Genomic DNA, 16,841 nt, shown 5'->3' with positions numbered 1-16,841 from the left:
TATGATGTCCTCGCAGTAGGAGCACGTGTAGGTTAGAGTTTCTCTCCTTGCAGGCGGACATGACATGGCCTCACAGAGCAAAGCCAACATTTTTCAGTCAAACCATTGGCCAACTTTGCCGACGCAAAATTGCGAGGAGCCAAGGCCTCAATAAAGTGTATTTTGTTACTTCTGATTTGTAACTACCTACATGCTTTCTAATAGTGAAATAACTTCCAGGTTTGTATCTTAACCATCAGGAATTTACATGAGAAAGTTGACAAAGGCTGAACAGTCGAGGAACCCTCAACAAGGGACCCATTTACAGTGTACAGTCAGGGAAGGAAAGAGAGAGAGAGCGATAGAGCGAGAGGGTGGGAGGAGAAACTGGGAGGAGAGTTGAATTAATGAATTAAAATGTCCTGAGTCCAGTTGAGTGACTGAATAGGCTACTTTTTCCATTTATAAAGAGAGACAAGAGAAAATGTCAGAGAAGAGAGACACTCCAACTTCTACATGAATCCGAGAACCATCACAGCTTTAGATTCAACGGGGACATTGAAACTATTTTATTACATAATAACTCTGTAACAGTCAATCGGAACCTGTACCGACTGACACTTCAGCTTCAGTGCAACCACTGATTTGTGTTTGGTAGCCTAAATTCGGTCTTAGCTACTGAAACCTGGTTGATTTGAACTGTCATGTTGTTAGGCCTATTAGAATTACAACGGAAATATGTAGAACTATAATGAGGATCAAAATCTGTAGACAATGAAAGTTGGGTTTTGTGAACATCCGTGTGAGAGAACTGTCAACAAGTGCGCATTGCTTCAAATACACGAGGTCGCACTGATCAACCAAAAAGGCAAATAGTCAACTTGCTCTTTCCGCGACATCAATTTCTTTTCATGGTTTTTGGGCGATACAAACGACTTTTTCCAAGTTTCAAAATTGCATTCAACAATTGCAACAAAAGGTGAGTGATGACCAGCACATGAATCAATAGGCGTGAATTCAATTTGTTTTAACTACTAGATCACCATTCCCATAACTTAATGCATCTCCACGTTGTTATGATAGCGACAGAGCAACAGGATGTGGTGACTTCTCACATGAGCGACAGCGGGGATGGTTAGATATATGGCCTATATATAAAGGCCAGCACTCACTTGATGAAAAAAAAATATTTATGCATGTTCCACCCTCTTCATGAGTAATAACCATAGAATAAAGAAATCATTTGAATGCTACTTTGGCTTGGTATTGCAAAGAGAACATAAGCAGAGAGAGCACAGGTGCATCCACACAGAGAGAACAGGATGAGTGCTACATATGTAGAATCTTAATATGAGCCAGTTTGTTACAGAAGGAAAAAAATCCTGCAGGAACAGTAAATGTGAATTATTATGTGGATTATAATTCATGGGCATTTTTTTGTAGAGGTAGATACTTTTTTGTTGGGGCAAATCAAAATATTGAGAAGCTTTTTGTAAACATTGAATACACTACAAGTTTGCATTTCCGGCAGTGCAGGAAAATTCTCAGCAATCAAAAGAGTGATCAAATTAAGATCCTACATCTGTACTATGTAGGCTACAGGTGAGTGTTTTTTACAGTAGCCCGCTGTGTCTGTGGCATTTATAACAGGGGCTACAGTTTGTGAACACCTGCTTGTACTATATCTAAAATGACCATTTGGATGCTGGAATCATTTTTCTTCCTTCTCTCCATCAACCCTTAATAATAAGTCTGTCCATTTTTCTAGTCACCTTTACAGCATTGACTACACAGTCAATCAATAAAACGATGTATTTAGTGACAGTACTTGATCTGAATGGATCCTACAGGTGTTTATGAAACATTTCTGGCGACTTGGTTGAGTCTGTTTAGGAATCATTCCTCACTTTGCTGGAGGCACGGCTGTTTCTGGAGTTTCTGTTTAAACACAGTAACAGTAACAGCCTCATGTCTAAAGTGGAAGAGAAAAGTGTTTAGATACTGTCGTTTAGTGTATATTATACTGTATATTATACTGTAGATACTGTATTGGCCATGGCGAGTGTTCTAAATCACACCTGTAGGAAGACAACCTGACCCCATGACATTTGAATTGGACATTCCAGACCACTCACTCCCAGGCTGCAGTCGACAAGTCAAGTCTACCAATGTGTCAAACTGACACTGTTGCCCTCAGTAGACTGGTAAGGGTACAGTGTGGAAGACATACTGAAAGGGTTATTTGGAGATGTTAGATAAGGGCCAGTGTGTGGGTAGTTTGAGTACTTGAAACACAAATAGTTTTGGCTAAGAAGTTGTTTTAGAATTTGTATGGATTACTTGTCTCAGTGTTTGGTGAGGCTGTGTGGGGATTTTTTTTTTTACACCTTATACTGTTCATGTACATGGAAGTAGGGGTGCTGACAAATCAGAATAAAAACGGCTTTATTTTTCACAATATTAGTGTACTGGGCCTGTATTACTCCTGTATGAGCAGACAAAAATAGTTGTCAGCAGCGTGGGGGGAAATAAAATGCTCGGAGGTCGTTGGAGTGTTGTATAGAGATTGGGGATTTTGGTAGGGTGAACACACAGGGGAAGGAAGGAGTGTGGTGAAGTACAACGCTCAGGAATACTAATGAGCATCTTTTTTTTGTCACCAATCTGTTTTAATACACCTTCTATCTCTCTCTCCACACATCTTTCCCTCCTTTGGATTCTCACTCTTGCTCCCTCTCTCAATCCTCCCTTCCCCTTTCGCTGCCCCCTCACACTCTCCAACATATACTCACATATGACCACACACATATGGTCACACACACACACACTTTCTCCCTCTCGTATTTTTCAATGGTGGCTTTTGTCCCTTTCAACTACTCTCTAAACAAAGGATTCTTGTGAACACAGGACAGAGGGAGATAGAGAGAGGGAGAAAGGGATGAAGAAAGACTATAGTCGAGAGGAAGACACAGAAGTGTTAAAAGGAATACTGAATTGAGCGGAAATAATTGTAACAGTTTGGTCTATGACAATGATAAAGTGTCACAAACATTGTTTCAGGAAAAGTTAACATTGGTATAACATTGTCGTGTATGTCCCCGTATATGTGAATGTGTGTTTACTGTATGTGTGGGAGGGGCCTCAGTAAGGTTCAGAGGTCAGCTGTGAATGCACTTAGCCTATCACAAGTCACAAGTGCCGCATCTTAGTATTCTGAGCACAGACATTTAAACAGATCCCTATTCATACTCACAGTGAGCTCCAGCACTAGAGAGAGAGAGGAAGGAATAGAGCAAGCGAGTGGCGACACAGAGAGAAAGGCCAGAAAGGAGAGTGTGTATCAGAGTGCCTAGTTCTCTGGCTTTGCTACGGTTGGTTATTTTTTACTGGGTCCGGAAAGCAGAGGCAAGAAGAGACAAATGGGACCGTTTAGCCAAGAAAGAGGGCGAGAGTGTGAGAGCGAAAGAAAGAAGGCTAGAGAGAGAGAGAGAGAGAGAGAGGGAAAGAGAGAGAGAGAGAGAGAGGATGCAGAAGGACATCCAGAAGGATGCTCGGGCCAAAGTCACACACAAACAACAAGTATCCATATCCACAAAGGAGAGAAACAGGCCTCTTACTAGCCCCGATAACACACAAGCTATATTCTCCAGGCTATCCTGCCTCCACAAACCACACCACGTAATTCATTCTCAGACACAGAAACACATTTATTGGGAGGTGAAAATAAGCTCAATAAGTGACAGCTGTATAAGGACCCGATGAATGTCCCATTTGAAGCTGCACGTGGTAGTAAACCCCTGGGGTAGTGTGGGTCTAATCATCAACGTAATCAACTTTTATAGGGTAGTAGTTTGAGGTCTTATGAAAGTCCACAACCACTAAATGTGTAAAAAGCAGTAAGACGATTCCACCTTTTTAAAATTTTAATCGTTTAGGGATGAAGGGATAATGAAAGAGATGTCAGACCATGTTAGGGATTAAAGCACATTTGTAAAACGGTTGATCCAGCATCTCTCATTCACAGATATTTCTTTGTCTTTATTTGCTACTTTTATTGTCTTATTCTTATTAATTTTTTTGGTCTATATTTTTTTCCCCAACTGCGTTGTGGGTTAGGGTTTGTAAGTAAGGTCTAGACCTGTTGTATTTGGCGCATGTGACAAATACTATTTGATTTGATTTGATTTGATACTCCATGTTGCTTTTCTATTCCAGTGTTTGAATGGGGAATAAGTGAGCCTTGTTTCTGTCCATCTCGATCGAGCCAGCCTGATGTGCTGCAGACACAGGAGTCCCTTAGCATTATAGAGGTTTTTTTTAACGTGAAAAGACAGCTGCAACTTCACTCTGAAAGGGGGATTTTTACTTTGAAAGGGGAGCTGCTGCTCCATCTGAAAAGAGAGGGACGAAGAGAACGAGTAAGAGAGAGTTTTAAATGGACCACCTTGGACAGCAACAGGCCTGCCTCTGTCCACTTGGAAAATGTTATTGTGTGTCACATTTATAATCTCCCTATCTTTCTCTCCCCATGTCCTCCCCCCCCAAAAAAAATTTTGCACTCCTGTCATCTCTTTCATTCATCCCCTTATCAACTTTTCTCCTCTATTCCTTTCCTATTCTCTCCTTTCTCACAAACCCCATCTTTTCAACTTGTTTTTCATCAACTTTAGCTCTTCGTCTTTCTGACCCCCTCGCCCTCTTCACCCCTCTCCCTCACACTCCTTTTCCTCCCGCTTATCCACTCAATCTCCCCCTCAACCCTGGTTTTCGATCCCTCTCCTCCCATAAAGCTGCAGCCATGACCTCGGCCACTCCCCCGTCCTCACGTGGCCCCTCCCCCGAAAAGGTGTGTCACTCAATGACCCAGACGGAGGTTCTGAAGCCGCTGCTGGGGGCGGTGGGGGAGGCAGCGGCAACGGTCTGTGCGCTCCGACGGAGACGACGCGTTCTCTCCAAGGACGGGCACAGCAACGTGCGCATCGAGCATGTGAGCGGGCGCGGGGCGCTGTACCTGCGTGACATCTGGACGACCTTCCTGGACATGCAGTGGCGCTACAAGCTCTTCCTGTTCTCGGCCACCTTCGCCGGGACCTGGTTCCTGTTCGGGGTTCTGTGGTACCTGGTGGCGCTGGTGCATGGAGACCTGCTAGGTGAGGATGGAGGGAGGGGAAAGGGGGAGCAGAGGGTGGAGAGGGCAGGGGCGGAGAAAAAGAGAGAAGGCGACAGAGAACGTAAGTCAAGAAGAGGGAGAATGAGAGAGGTGTAAGAATGTGCCTTCCTTAGTATAGCCCTTTTTCGGGTCATATCCGCAATTTGTTCTTCAACCGCCTGGCATGTCAAACAATCTGCTCAGAACCTTGCCTCTTTCCCTGTATCTCTGCTCTCCCTCCTTCCAGAGTTTGACCCGCCGTCCAACCACACCCCGTGTGTGATGCAGGTGCAGACCCTAACGGGGGCGTTCCTCTTCTCGCTGGAGTCCCAGACCACCATTGGCTACGGCTTTCGTTGCATCACAGAGGAATGTCCTGCCGCCATCATCCTCCTCATCCTCCAGCTTGTCATTACCATGGTTCTGGAGATCTTCATCACAGGAACCTTCCTCGCCAAGGTACCTCACCGTGTCCTGGGCATATCAATATCATGGTTACTATTACCATCCCATTCATTAATAAAGCCTAGCACCACACTACACTCAACAGATTCTTGTGTACATCAGGAATGGTCCACCATCCAAAGGACATCCAGCCAACTTGACACAACCGTGGGACGCATTGGAGTCAACATGGGCCGGCATTCCCTGTCGAACGCTTTCGACACCTTGTAGTCCGTGCCCCCAGACGAATTGAGGCTGTTCTGAGGGCAAAATGGGGTGCAACTCAATATTAGGGGTTCCTAATATTTTGTACACTCAGTGCCCAATACTATGAAACATTTGAACTTTGGATCGACACACATGACCAATGTCCGGTAATATAGTCTGGCCACCATATGCACTGCATCCATACGTCCAACACACAACAGTACAACTATATGCACTGGCCCTACTCAGCACTGGCCCTACTCAGCACAGGACTCCTGTGGAAACAACAGTGTTAATTATCCTCCCCTCTCCCCTCTTATCTTCGAGGGTCAGGGTTATCATTCTGGCCCCTTAATAATAAGACTTACAAGCCCTTTCTTTATTTTTCACTCAGTTATGTGTGTGTGTGTGTGTGTGTGTGTGTTGGGGCTGGAGGTTAAGATGATAGGAAGTGCATGCCATGTACTGTACTGTATGTATTGATAAGGAGACGGACAGCAGGTTGTTAACAGCCTAACAAATAAACAGGACATGTTACCTGTAGCATTGTGGGTAGTGTAGTTCACCATGCTACATTGTGTGGCTCTGACACACTCTCCCCCTGTCTTCCTCAGGTGGCGCGGCCCAAGAAGAGAGGCGAGACAGTGAAGTTCAGCCGGCACGCCGTGGTGTCCAATCACGAGGGCCGACCCTGCCTCATGATCCGAGTGGCCAACATGCGCAAGAGCCTGTTACTGGGCTGCTCGGTAGAGATAGTGTGTGTGTGTCTCTGTGTGTGTTAGTGATTGAGTATTACAAAAATAAAAAAATATTTCCTGAAAAAATGGATCACCATGGTAGATATAGGTTGTTGTCATGTTGTCAAGCTTCTTCAGGATTCTCACTCATGTACCGCCATACAATTTAATATGACTCCATTTTGGCTACCAGGTAACAGGGAAGTTGCTCCAGACATCCCAGACCAAGGAGGGGGAGACGGTGCGACTGGACCAGAGGAACGTTCCCTTCCAGGTGGACATGTCCAGCGACAGCCCCTTCCTCATCCTCCCACTCACCTTCTACCACGTTATTGATGACAGCAGCCCACTCAGAGCCTGGGCCATCAAGGGTACGCGTCTCAATAACGTTGACACTTTTATTGCAGTGGGAAAAATCAGGGTCACACAGAGAGATGATTGGTAGTCTTAAACAAATCTACTGTGAAACAAAAGTATACGCCTCACACACATGGTTACGGGCTTTAAAAAAAAGAAGACACCTGTCAGATATAGAGTTAAAATGTATTCAATTTTGAGTTTGCATCCCAATATTACACTTTCTATACACATCGCAGAAGACTGAAATATAACAAAACAGTTTGACATAGAAACACAAGACTTTAGACGTTTAAAAAAAAAAAAAAAAAATGAAAAATGAAAAATATGAATAACATTCCACACACAAAGCCAAAGAGTGCGCTTTTGGTCATTGACTGCCGGAAAAGGCTACCATTATGTTTTGTATGATGAGTAACCTTGCCTGACACCTGAAGAGTCATTGGAGTTGTGTATTCTTGTTCTATAGGCCCCATTTTATGTCAAGTGACCTGAAAGCCATGTCTTCACATGGGAGTAATATAGTAGGCAGGCATAGTGTAGTTACAGGTACAGTGTACTGTTCAGGTACAGTGTAGTGTTCTCCTTCCCAAGGTGCTGTTGTAGCAGTGGTTTTTGGGGTTTAGTGAACTACGGTACTGTACAGTCCGTGTAAAGTAGGTGAAGTTGTTGCTATCGTTTACACCTCACATATCTTGATCCTCAATGGGATGGGGTGTGGGGACTGAAACCAATCTGTGTGGAAAGAAAGAGAAGGGTGCATTTAGGGAGGTTCGAGATGAGTGTTGTGATGGAGAGAAGGGACATTGGCAGTAGAGGGATGGGGGAGCATGTTTGTGTGTGTGTCTGTGTGTGCGCATGCATTCTGTATGTGTATATATGCGTACTGAATGTTTATGTGTGTATTCTTACATACTATGTGTGTGTTTTGAGGGACCGCACCAGGAGAGGGCTCTTTCTCTCGCTCTGTGTGTGTGTGTGTGTTTGTGGAATGTGTGTGTAAGTGGGTGCCAGGGTGTCTCCTTAGAAGACAATGGGGTACAGTCCGATGCAGTGAGGGGTGGGGGATCCTGTTACAGGAGGACAGGCCTCTCATCACCACTAACCACAGGGTTATTACCGACCCACTCTGAATGCTGATCTACCTCTACACTGCTCTACCTCTCCACTACTACGCTGCTCTACCTCTCCACTACTACGCTGCTCTACCTCTCCACTACTACGCTGCTCTACCTCTCCACTACTACGCTGCTCTACCTCTCAACTACTACGCTGCTCTACCTCTCCACTACTACGCTGCTCTACCTCTCCACTACTACGCTGCTCTACCTCTCCACTACTACGCTGCTCTACCTCTCCACTACTACGCTGCTCTACCTCTCAACTACTACGCTGCTCTACCTCTCCACTACTACGCTGCTCTACCTCTCCACTACTACGCTGCTCTACCTCTCCACTCCTTCACTGCTCTACACCCTTAGAAAAAAGGTGCTATCTAGAACCTAAAAGGGTTCTTTGGCTGTCCCACACCCTTTGAAGAACTAGTTTTGGTTCCAGGTAGAACCCTTTCCACAGAGGAGTTTTGGTTCTAACTGGAACCAAAATATGTTATTCTATGGGGACACCTGAAGAACCCTTTAGAAACCCCTTTTCTAAGAGTGTATCTCTCAATTCCTTTGCTGCTCTATTGCTTCGCTCCTTTGCTTCTAACTCTCTACTCCTTCACTGCCCTACTTCTATTTTTCCACTCCTTTGCTGCCCCTCCACTCCTCTCTGATACTGACTTTCCTTCCTATCTCTCCACTCCTTCACTGCTCCACCTCTCCACACCTCTCTGATACGGACTCTCCTTCCTATCTCTCCACTTCTTCACTGCTCTACCTCTCCACTCTTCTCTGATACTGACTCTCATTCCTATCTCTCCACTTCTTCACTGCTCTACCTCTCCACTCCTCTCTGATACTGACTCTCACTCCTACCTCTCCACTCCTCTCTGATACTGACTCTCACTCCTCTCCACTCCTCCACTGCTCTACCTCTCCACTCCTCTCTGATACTGACTCCTTCCTATCTCTCCACTTCTTCACTGCTCTACATCTCCACTCCTCTCTGATACTGACGCTCACTCCTCTGTTTTATCTGCATCACTGTGTGGTATGTATGTATGCTTATCTCTCTACATCTCTCTTCCTGTGCACCCCATCGTTCTCTACTCACCGAAGCAGTTCTCTTTCTCTCTCTATTTCCTGTCTATCATGAATTTCTGTCTAGTTGAGCCGCCAGACTCCTCCTGTTAAATTGACTGTGCTCAGATTATATGGTATTGTATTACTGTACACATAATAAGGCTTTTAAATGATGCCTGATCCCAGATAACACTCCATTTTGCTTTGGCTTCATGCGGTGTACCTTGAAAATGTAAGTAATATCTGATCAAATCTTAATACTGTATAAAAGTAGCATGCATAATACTACTATTAGAAGTAGCATAATACTAATAGTACATAATACTACAGTCATTTCCCCTGCAGTATCTATGGATCTAGCTTCTAATACGGCCTCCTCTCACAGTAGCTCTGCTCGCAACTCCTCATGATGGATTTCTGTAGATATATCTGGACCTCTTTGCAATGGAAAGGGGTTACCATAAATTTGACAGTAATTTTCAGGCAGCTCGGTGGCAAGTAAAATTCTCCTTTTGACCCTTGCCTGTCCTGACTCCGAGCTCGCCTGCCTGACCACTCTGCCAGCCCCTGAGCCTGCCTGCCGACCTGTACCTTTGCCCCCCCTGGATTATCGAGCTCTGCCTTACCCTGACCCTGAGCCTGCCTGCCGTCTGGTACCGTTGCCCCACCTCTGGTTTACTGACCCCTGCCTGCCTTGACCTGTGTATTGCATGCCCCTGTTGGAATATTAAACTATTGTTTATTCGATGTGGTCTACATCTGGGTCTTACCTTCATACCTGATCATACGAACTGGCCATGACTGACCCAGCAGACCCGGACCAGCTGCGCAGCGCCATCTCCTCCCAAGGAGCCTCCATTGGTAGGCACGAGGAATTTCTTCGTGGGCTGATGGAGGGGGTCCAAACGTTGGCTGACCGCCATGACCTGGCGTTGGACATGATGCTGGAGCAATTCCGTAGGTCGTCTGGGTGGCGGCCTGCCACGGTGGTAACCCCACCACCCCTCAGCAACTCGGTGGTTAGCAGCGCCACCCCACCGGCCACTCCACCTTCCCGGGAGCCTCAGTTACCTCCTCCGGAACGCTTTAAAAGAGAGCCGAGCACCTGTCGGGCGTTTCAAGCTCAGTGTGCCTGCAATTTAGAGCTTCTGCCCTCCTCCTTCCCCTCGGATCGCTCCAAAATAGCCTACCTCATCACGTTGATGTCTGGAAGGGCTCTCACCTGGGCTACCGTCCATATGGGAACCGGCTATATGCCGGCTATATGTGCAAGCCTGGAGGGGTTCGTGGGAGTGGTGAGGAAAGGCTGTGATGCCCCGTTCTCTGGGAGAGAAAATGCCTGGAAGCAAATCCAGCTCTGTCAGGATGCCTGCACTGTGGCCGACTATGTGGTGGGTTTCCGTACTTTGGCAGCGGAGAGTGTGTGGAACTCGGAAGCACTGTTTGTCATGTTCCTGCACAGCGTCTCGAGGAGGTTAAAGATGAGCTTGAGGCTCGGGAGATACCCACAGATGTTAACCACCCTCATCGCTTTGACCATCTGCATCGATGAGCGATTGCGGGAACGACGGATGGAGAGGAAATTCGGGAATCCCATGTCCAGGGATTCCACCTCGCCTCCGAGTCATCCCTAAAGTCCCCGATGGTCCTGTGGCCAAGAGCACCCAAGATTTTCTGACCTTCCTCAAGAGTCACCGAGGAGGGCCGAGGCACTGTATCCCGAGCCCGTGCAACTAGGCAGGGCTGTCGCCAGCGGAACGGCAACACCGGTTCAGCACAAGGAGCTGTCTGTATAGTCATTTTGTCTTTCTACCTGGTAAAAGACCAGGCTCATGGGTAGGAGCGAGTACTCTGGTGGGCCATATGGGGAAGTTTTCTGCTTCCCTTACTCGTACCCTGTCATTCTGCTGTGGGGAAACCAGTCAGAATCTCTTCGGGTCCTTATTGACTCCGGGGCTGATGAGAGCTTTTTGGACACCACAATGGCTTCTAAGCTGAACATCCCCGCTCCACTGTGTTCTCCAAGCTGGATCTACGTAACGCCTAGCACCTGGTGCGAATACGAGAGGGGGATGAGTGGAAGACCGCGTTCAACACAGCCAGCGGGCACTACAAATATCTGGCCATGCCCTTAAGCCTCACCAGCACCCCTGCCGTGTTCCAGGCTCTGGTGAATGATGTTCTCCGCAACACGGTGAACCATTTCATCTTTGTCTACATTGATGACCTCCTCGTCTTCTCCCACTCCCTCAAAGAGCACGTGCTCCGTGTCCAGCAGGTTCTCCAGCGCCATCTGAAGAACCAGTTGTTCGTTAAGGCGGAAAAGTGTGAGTTTCATAGCTCCACCATTCCCTTTCTGGGCTACATAATCTTTGCTGGGTGTGTCAAGATGGATCCCAAGAAGGTGAAAGCGGTGGTGGATTGGCCTCAGCCTATGTCCAGGGTGCAGCTGCAACACTTCCTAGGGTTCGCCAACTTTTATCACCCTTTTATCTGGGGTTACAGCACCCTGGCTTCCCCCCTGTCTGCCCTCACCTCTACCAAGGTTCCGTTCACGTTGTCCATGGCTGCGAACCGGGCATTTTGGGATCTCTTGCTAGCTGCCCGGCTAGTTGCCGGGCAGCTAGCCATCTGAATGACATACAGTTGAAGTCGGAGGTTTACATACACCTTAGCCAAATACATTTCAACTCAGTTTCACAATTCCTGACATTTAATCCTAGTAGCAATTCCCTGTTTTAGTTCAGTTAGGCTCACCACTTTATTTTAAGAATGTGAAATGTCAGAATAATAGTAGAGAGAATGATTTCTCAGCTTTTATTTCCATCATCACATTCCCAGTGGGTCAGATGTTTACATACACTCAATTAGTATTCGGTAGCATTGCCTTTAAATTGTTTAACTTGGGTCAAACGTTTCAGGTAGCCTTCCACAAGCTTCCCACAATAAGTTCGGTGACTTTTGGCCCATTCCTCCTGACAGAGCTGGTGTAACTGAGTCAGGTTTGTAGGCCTCCGTGCTAGCACACGCCTTTTCAGTTCTGCCCACACATTTTCTATATTGAGGTCAGGGCTTTGTGGCCACTCCAATACCTTCATTTGTTGTCCTTAAGCCATTTTGCCACAACTTTTGAAGTTTGCTTGGGGTCATTATCCATTTGGAAGATCCACTGCAACCAAGCTTTAACCTGACTGATGTCTTGAGATGTTGCTTCAATATATCCACATAATTGTCCCACCTCATGATGCCATCTATTATGTGAAGTGCACCAGTCCCTCCTGCAGCAAAGCACCCCCACAACATGATGCTGCCACCCCCGTGCTTCACGGTTGGGATGGTGTTCTTTGGCTTGCAAGCTCCCCCTTTTTTCCTCCTAACATAATGATGGTCATTATGGCCAAACAGTTCTATTTTTGTTTCATCAGACCAGAGGACATTTCTCCAAAAAGTACAATCTTTGTCCCCATGTGCAGTTGCAAACCGTAGTCTGGCTTTTTTTATGGCGGTTTTGGAGCAGTGGCTTCTTCCTTGCTGAGCGGCCTTTCAGGTTATGTCGATATGGGACTCATTTTACTGTGAAAATAGATACTTTTGTACCTGTTTCCTCCAGCATCTTCACAAGGCCCCTTGCTGTTGTTCTGGGATTTATTTGCACTTTTCGTACCAAAGTATGTTCATCTCTAGGAGACAGAACGCGTCTCCTTCCTGAGCGGTATGACGGCTGCATGGTCACATGGTCACATGGTGTTTATATTTGCGTACTGTTTGTATGGTGGTACCGTCAGGCATTTGGAAATTGCTCCCAAGGATGAACCAGACTTGTGGAGGTCTACAATTTTTTTCCTGAGGTCTTGGGTGATTTCTTTAGATTTTCCCATGATGTCAAGCAAAGAGGCACTGAGTTTGAAGGTAGGCCTTGAAATAGGCCTTGAAATACATCCGTCATCCTTCAATTGACTCAAATGATGTCAATTAGCCTATCAGAAGCATCTAAAGCCATGACTATTTTCTAGAATTTTCCAAGCTGTTTAAAGGCACAGTCAACTTAGTGTATGTAAACTTCTGACCCACTGGAATTGTGATACAGTGAATTATAAGTGAAATAATCGGTCTGTAAACAGTGGTTGGAAAAATGACTTGTGTCATGTACAAAGTAGATGTCCTAACCGACTTGCCAAAACTATAGTTTGTTAACAAGACATTTGTGGAGTGGTTAAAAAACTAGTTTAATGACTACCAGTTGTGCACTCATTCTCCGAGAGTTGTTTTTTTGTTTGTTTGGGGGAATTGCAAACACCGTCAGCAGCGTCTCAAGTTTTGCCTACTTCTCTAGTGAAACGGCTCCGAGCTGGGGTAATTTGTTTCACTTCTCAGGCCTCAGGCCTGTGCCAAGAGAGGGTGGACTTAGCCGTTTGAGAGAGTGGTGTTATGGTGTTGGCGTAGGAACCGGCGTAGGAACTGGGGCAGGTTCTGAAGAAAAAGCTCCTCTGACTAACTAGACTGTCTAGCACATACCATGCATTTTGTACTATATGTATGTATGTATGTATGTGTGTATGTGTGCGTGCGTGCTGGCACCTTAATTGGGGAGGATGGGCTTGTGGTAATGGCTGGAGTGGAATGGTATCAAATACATGGTTTTCAGCCATTATTATGAGCCATCCTCCCCTCAGCAGCCTCCACTGGTGCATGCATACGTGTGTGTGTGTGCTTGTGCGTTCGTGCATGGGCATGTGTGTGTGTTACGAAACACTGTTTTTGCCTCAGTGAGAGCAGTACTGGGTTCAGGTTAGGATAAGGGCTGTTTTCACAGATGACGGAACATCTCTGAGTGTGGGCTGTTGACGCAGGTGTGTGCTTGTTGGAGTGTATATGCCTTGTAGCGTATTATTTGTGTAATGGTGGCCGTGTGTTAGTGAAAGGTGATGCGCATGTTAATGGTATCATTATGTATAAGTTTTCTTTCATGGGTCTTTGTACGAATGTGTGATCGGATTTCAGGAACAACCGCTTGAACAGTGTGATTGATGTCCTTTATGAGTATAGTCATTTGTGTTTACAGTAAGTGTGTGTTTTTGTGAGTAGCTGTGTGGGTTTTGGGGCAGGCTTGTGGAAAGAGAGTGTGTGTATGGTAAGAGGCCACACACTAACTTCTCTCAATGGACTGTGTTTATAGCTCAGTCGCCATGGTGCAACTTTAGCTTTGGTTTTACGCAAGGAAGTCCCACGCCATTTAGTCCATTCATTTTGTGATCTGGATTCAGCAGAGAAACCAGCTGGTAAGTCAAGATATAACATTTAGCCTGTTATTGTTACAGCCCATTCTGGCTCATGCATATTTAGTGCTAAAGAGTTTTGTATCTTTCTTTCATTCTCTCTGTCGTAGGAGGGGGATGGACGGATCCGGATCTGGCAGACTTTGAGCTGCTGGTGATCATGAGTGCCACGGTGGAGCCCACCTCCGCCACCTGCCAGGTGCGCACCTCCTACCTGCCTGACGAGATCCTGTGGGGGTACGAGTTCCCCCCCGTGGTCTCCCTGTCCCCCTCTGGGAAGTATGTGGCCGACTTCGCCTTCTTTGACAAGGTGGCCAAAACAAAGACCATCCCCCTCGTCAAACAGGTCTCGCCCCCAAGCCCAGCCATGCGCTCCTCCCTTTACCATTGCAGCAACAGAGGGGGCGCGGAGGAAGGGGCAGACCTGGAGAAGATCAAACTGGAGGAGGGCTATAGAGGGGAGGAGAGGGGGAGGGGCAGGGGGCGAGATAGTAGTCTTCTCAGTGTCCGTATCAGCAATGTCTAGAGAGAGAGAGAGAGAGAGCACTAGTAGGATGCAATGAGAGAGCAAGGAGATATGATAGGAGATATGTATGGACATCGAACAATTATCAAGTGAGAAAACATTATTGAATGCAATAGAGAAGAGCTGCTCCCCTGTTGGGAAACGTGAACACAAAACACACACACTTACACACACATGCGCTTGTGTTTTGGATTTGATGGGAATGTATCACCCCTTGTGGTTGATGAGGATTCCGCAAGCAATAACCTGGAAAGGGACAACAAACTGTACATCCGATCTGGGTTTACTGTACTGTAATCAAAGATGGACTAAAGGGGCTTTTTAAACTTCATATGTCTGTATTTGTTTAATGAAAGTACTTGTGTAACTATAAAGGTTGACTGGTTTATGTGAACATAACATGGTTTACTTGGACATAATCACAGAATCATGGTACTGTCTGTTTTTTACACAAAAAGGTACTGGGAGTGGAAGCACTGGAAAACAAACTATTTTTCTTGAAGGATTTTGACTGAATATATCATATTGTATGTATGTGTATTTGTCCCTATCGATGCGAACAATGCCAGTACTCATTCTTCTGAATATATGTTTAGCAGGGCTGGGGTAAATTACGTTTCAATTCCAGTCAAAAAAGTAAAGTAAACCAAATTCCAAATCCAAATGGTCCTTCTTGAAAAGCATTGAAAATAATTGTAATTTCAGTGTACATCCTCAATTGTCTGGCATTGAAATGGAATTGACACCAACCCTGATGTTCAGAGTTTGTTCTTTTATGTTTTCTTTTCACTGGAATATATGCATTGAAGATGTATGTTAACAATACTAAAAGCACTTTAACTTGGTGGAAAATTGTACTTTACACAATGGAGAGTAATGGGACTAACTTCCTAATTTCATGCGCTGTGTGTGTGTCTGTGTGCGTGTGTGTGCAAGCATGTTTATATGAGTCAATGTGAGTGCAATTCTGAATGTGTATGTACTTCTTATTCATAATGCACTTCAAAACCTGAACACTTATGCCTTTTGATATGTCAATGTCATTTTTACAGTACAGTCGTGGCCAAAAGTTTTGAGAATGACACAAATATACATTTTCACAGTCTGCTGCCTCAGTTTGTATGATGGCAATTTGCATATACTCCAGAACGTTATGAAGGGTGATCGGATGAATTGCAATTAATTGCAAAGTCCCTCTTTGCCATGCAAATGAACTGAACACCAAAAAAAAACATTTCCACTGCATTTCAGCCCTGCCACAAAAGGACCAGCTGACATGTCAGTGATTCTCTCATTAACACAGGTGTGAGTGTTGACGAGGACAAGGCTGGAGATCACTCTGTCATGCTGATTTAGTTCGATTAACAGACTGGAAAGCTTCAAAAGGAGGGTGTTGCTTGGAATCATTGTTCTTCCTTCGTCAACCATGGTTTGTTGCAAGGAAACACATGCCGTCATCATTGCTTTCCACAAAAAGGGCTTCTTCACAGGCAAGGATATTGCTGCCAGTAAGATTGCACCTAAATCAACCATTTATCGGATCATAAAGAACTTCAAGGAGAGCAGATCAATGGTTGTGAAGAAGGCTTCAGGGCACCCAAGAAAGTCCAGCAAGCGCCAGAAATGTCTCCTACAGTTGATTCAGCTGCGGGATCAGGGCACCACCAGTACAGAGCTTGCTCAGGAATGGCAGCAGGCAGGTGTGAGTGCATCTGCATGCACAGTGAGGTGAAGCCTTTTGGAGGATAGCCTGGTGTCAAGAAGGGCAGCAAAGAAGCCAAAAAAAACCATCAGGGACAGACTGATATTCTGCAAAAGGTATAGGGATTGGACTGCTGAGGACTGGGGTAAAGTCATTTTCTCTGATGAATCCCCTTTCCAATTGTTTGGGGCACCTGGAAAAGACAAGGTGGGCACTACCATCAGTCCTGTGTCATGCCAACTGTAAAGCTTCTCAGCCAAGGGAGTGGGCTCACACAC

The 16,841-nt window shown here is 45.8% G+C and overlaps 1 protein-coding gene across 1 annotated transcript; it reads left to right on the top strand.

The window, feature by feature from the left end:
* Nucleotides 1-422: 422 nt before the first annotated feature.
* Nucleotides 423-16,009, top strand: LOC109896915 (ATP-sensitive inward rectifier potassium channel 10). Its single transcript, XM_020491369.2, has 6 exons — nt 423-958; nt 4,650-5,129; nt 5,376-5,587; nt 6,394-6,525; nt 6,710-6,887; nt 14,446-16,009. Exons 2-6 carry the CDS (start codon nt 4,778-4,780, stop codon nt 14,859-14,861), a joined length of 1,290 nt encoding a protein of 429 aa, XP_020346958.1. The 5' UTR covers nt 423-958; nt 4,650-4,777; the 3' UTR covers nt 14,862-16,009.
* Nucleotides 16,010-16,841: the final 832 nt, after the last annotated feature.

The sequence above is a fragment of the Oncorhynchus kisutch genome, linkage group LG9, assembly GCF_002021735.2.
Source record: "Oncorhynchus kisutch isolate 150728-3 linkage group LG9, Okis_V2, whole genome shotgun sequence".
Lineage (NCBI taxonomy): Eukaryota > Metazoa > Chordata > Actinopteri > Salmoniformes > Salmonidae > Oncorhynchus > Oncorhynchus kisutch.
Note: the sequence above shows the minus strand (reverse complement) of the source record. Positions and strands in the feature narration are given on the sequence as shown.

Bases quoted from the DNA above. Each gene is read 5' to 3' on its own strand.
- LOC109896915 (XM_020491369.2), top strand. From the start codon at position 4,778: ATGACCTCGGCCACTCCCCCGTCCTCACGTGGCCCCTCCCCCGAAAAG. The intron at 5,130-5,375 runs GTGAGGATGGAG...CCCTCCTTCCAG, and splicing joins GGTGCATGGAGACCTGCTAG to AGTTTGACCCGCCGTCCAAC. The intron at 6,526-6,709 runs GTAGAGATAGTG...TTTGGCTACCAG, and splicing joins GCCTGTTACTGGGCTGCTCG to GTAACAGGGAAGTTGCTCCA.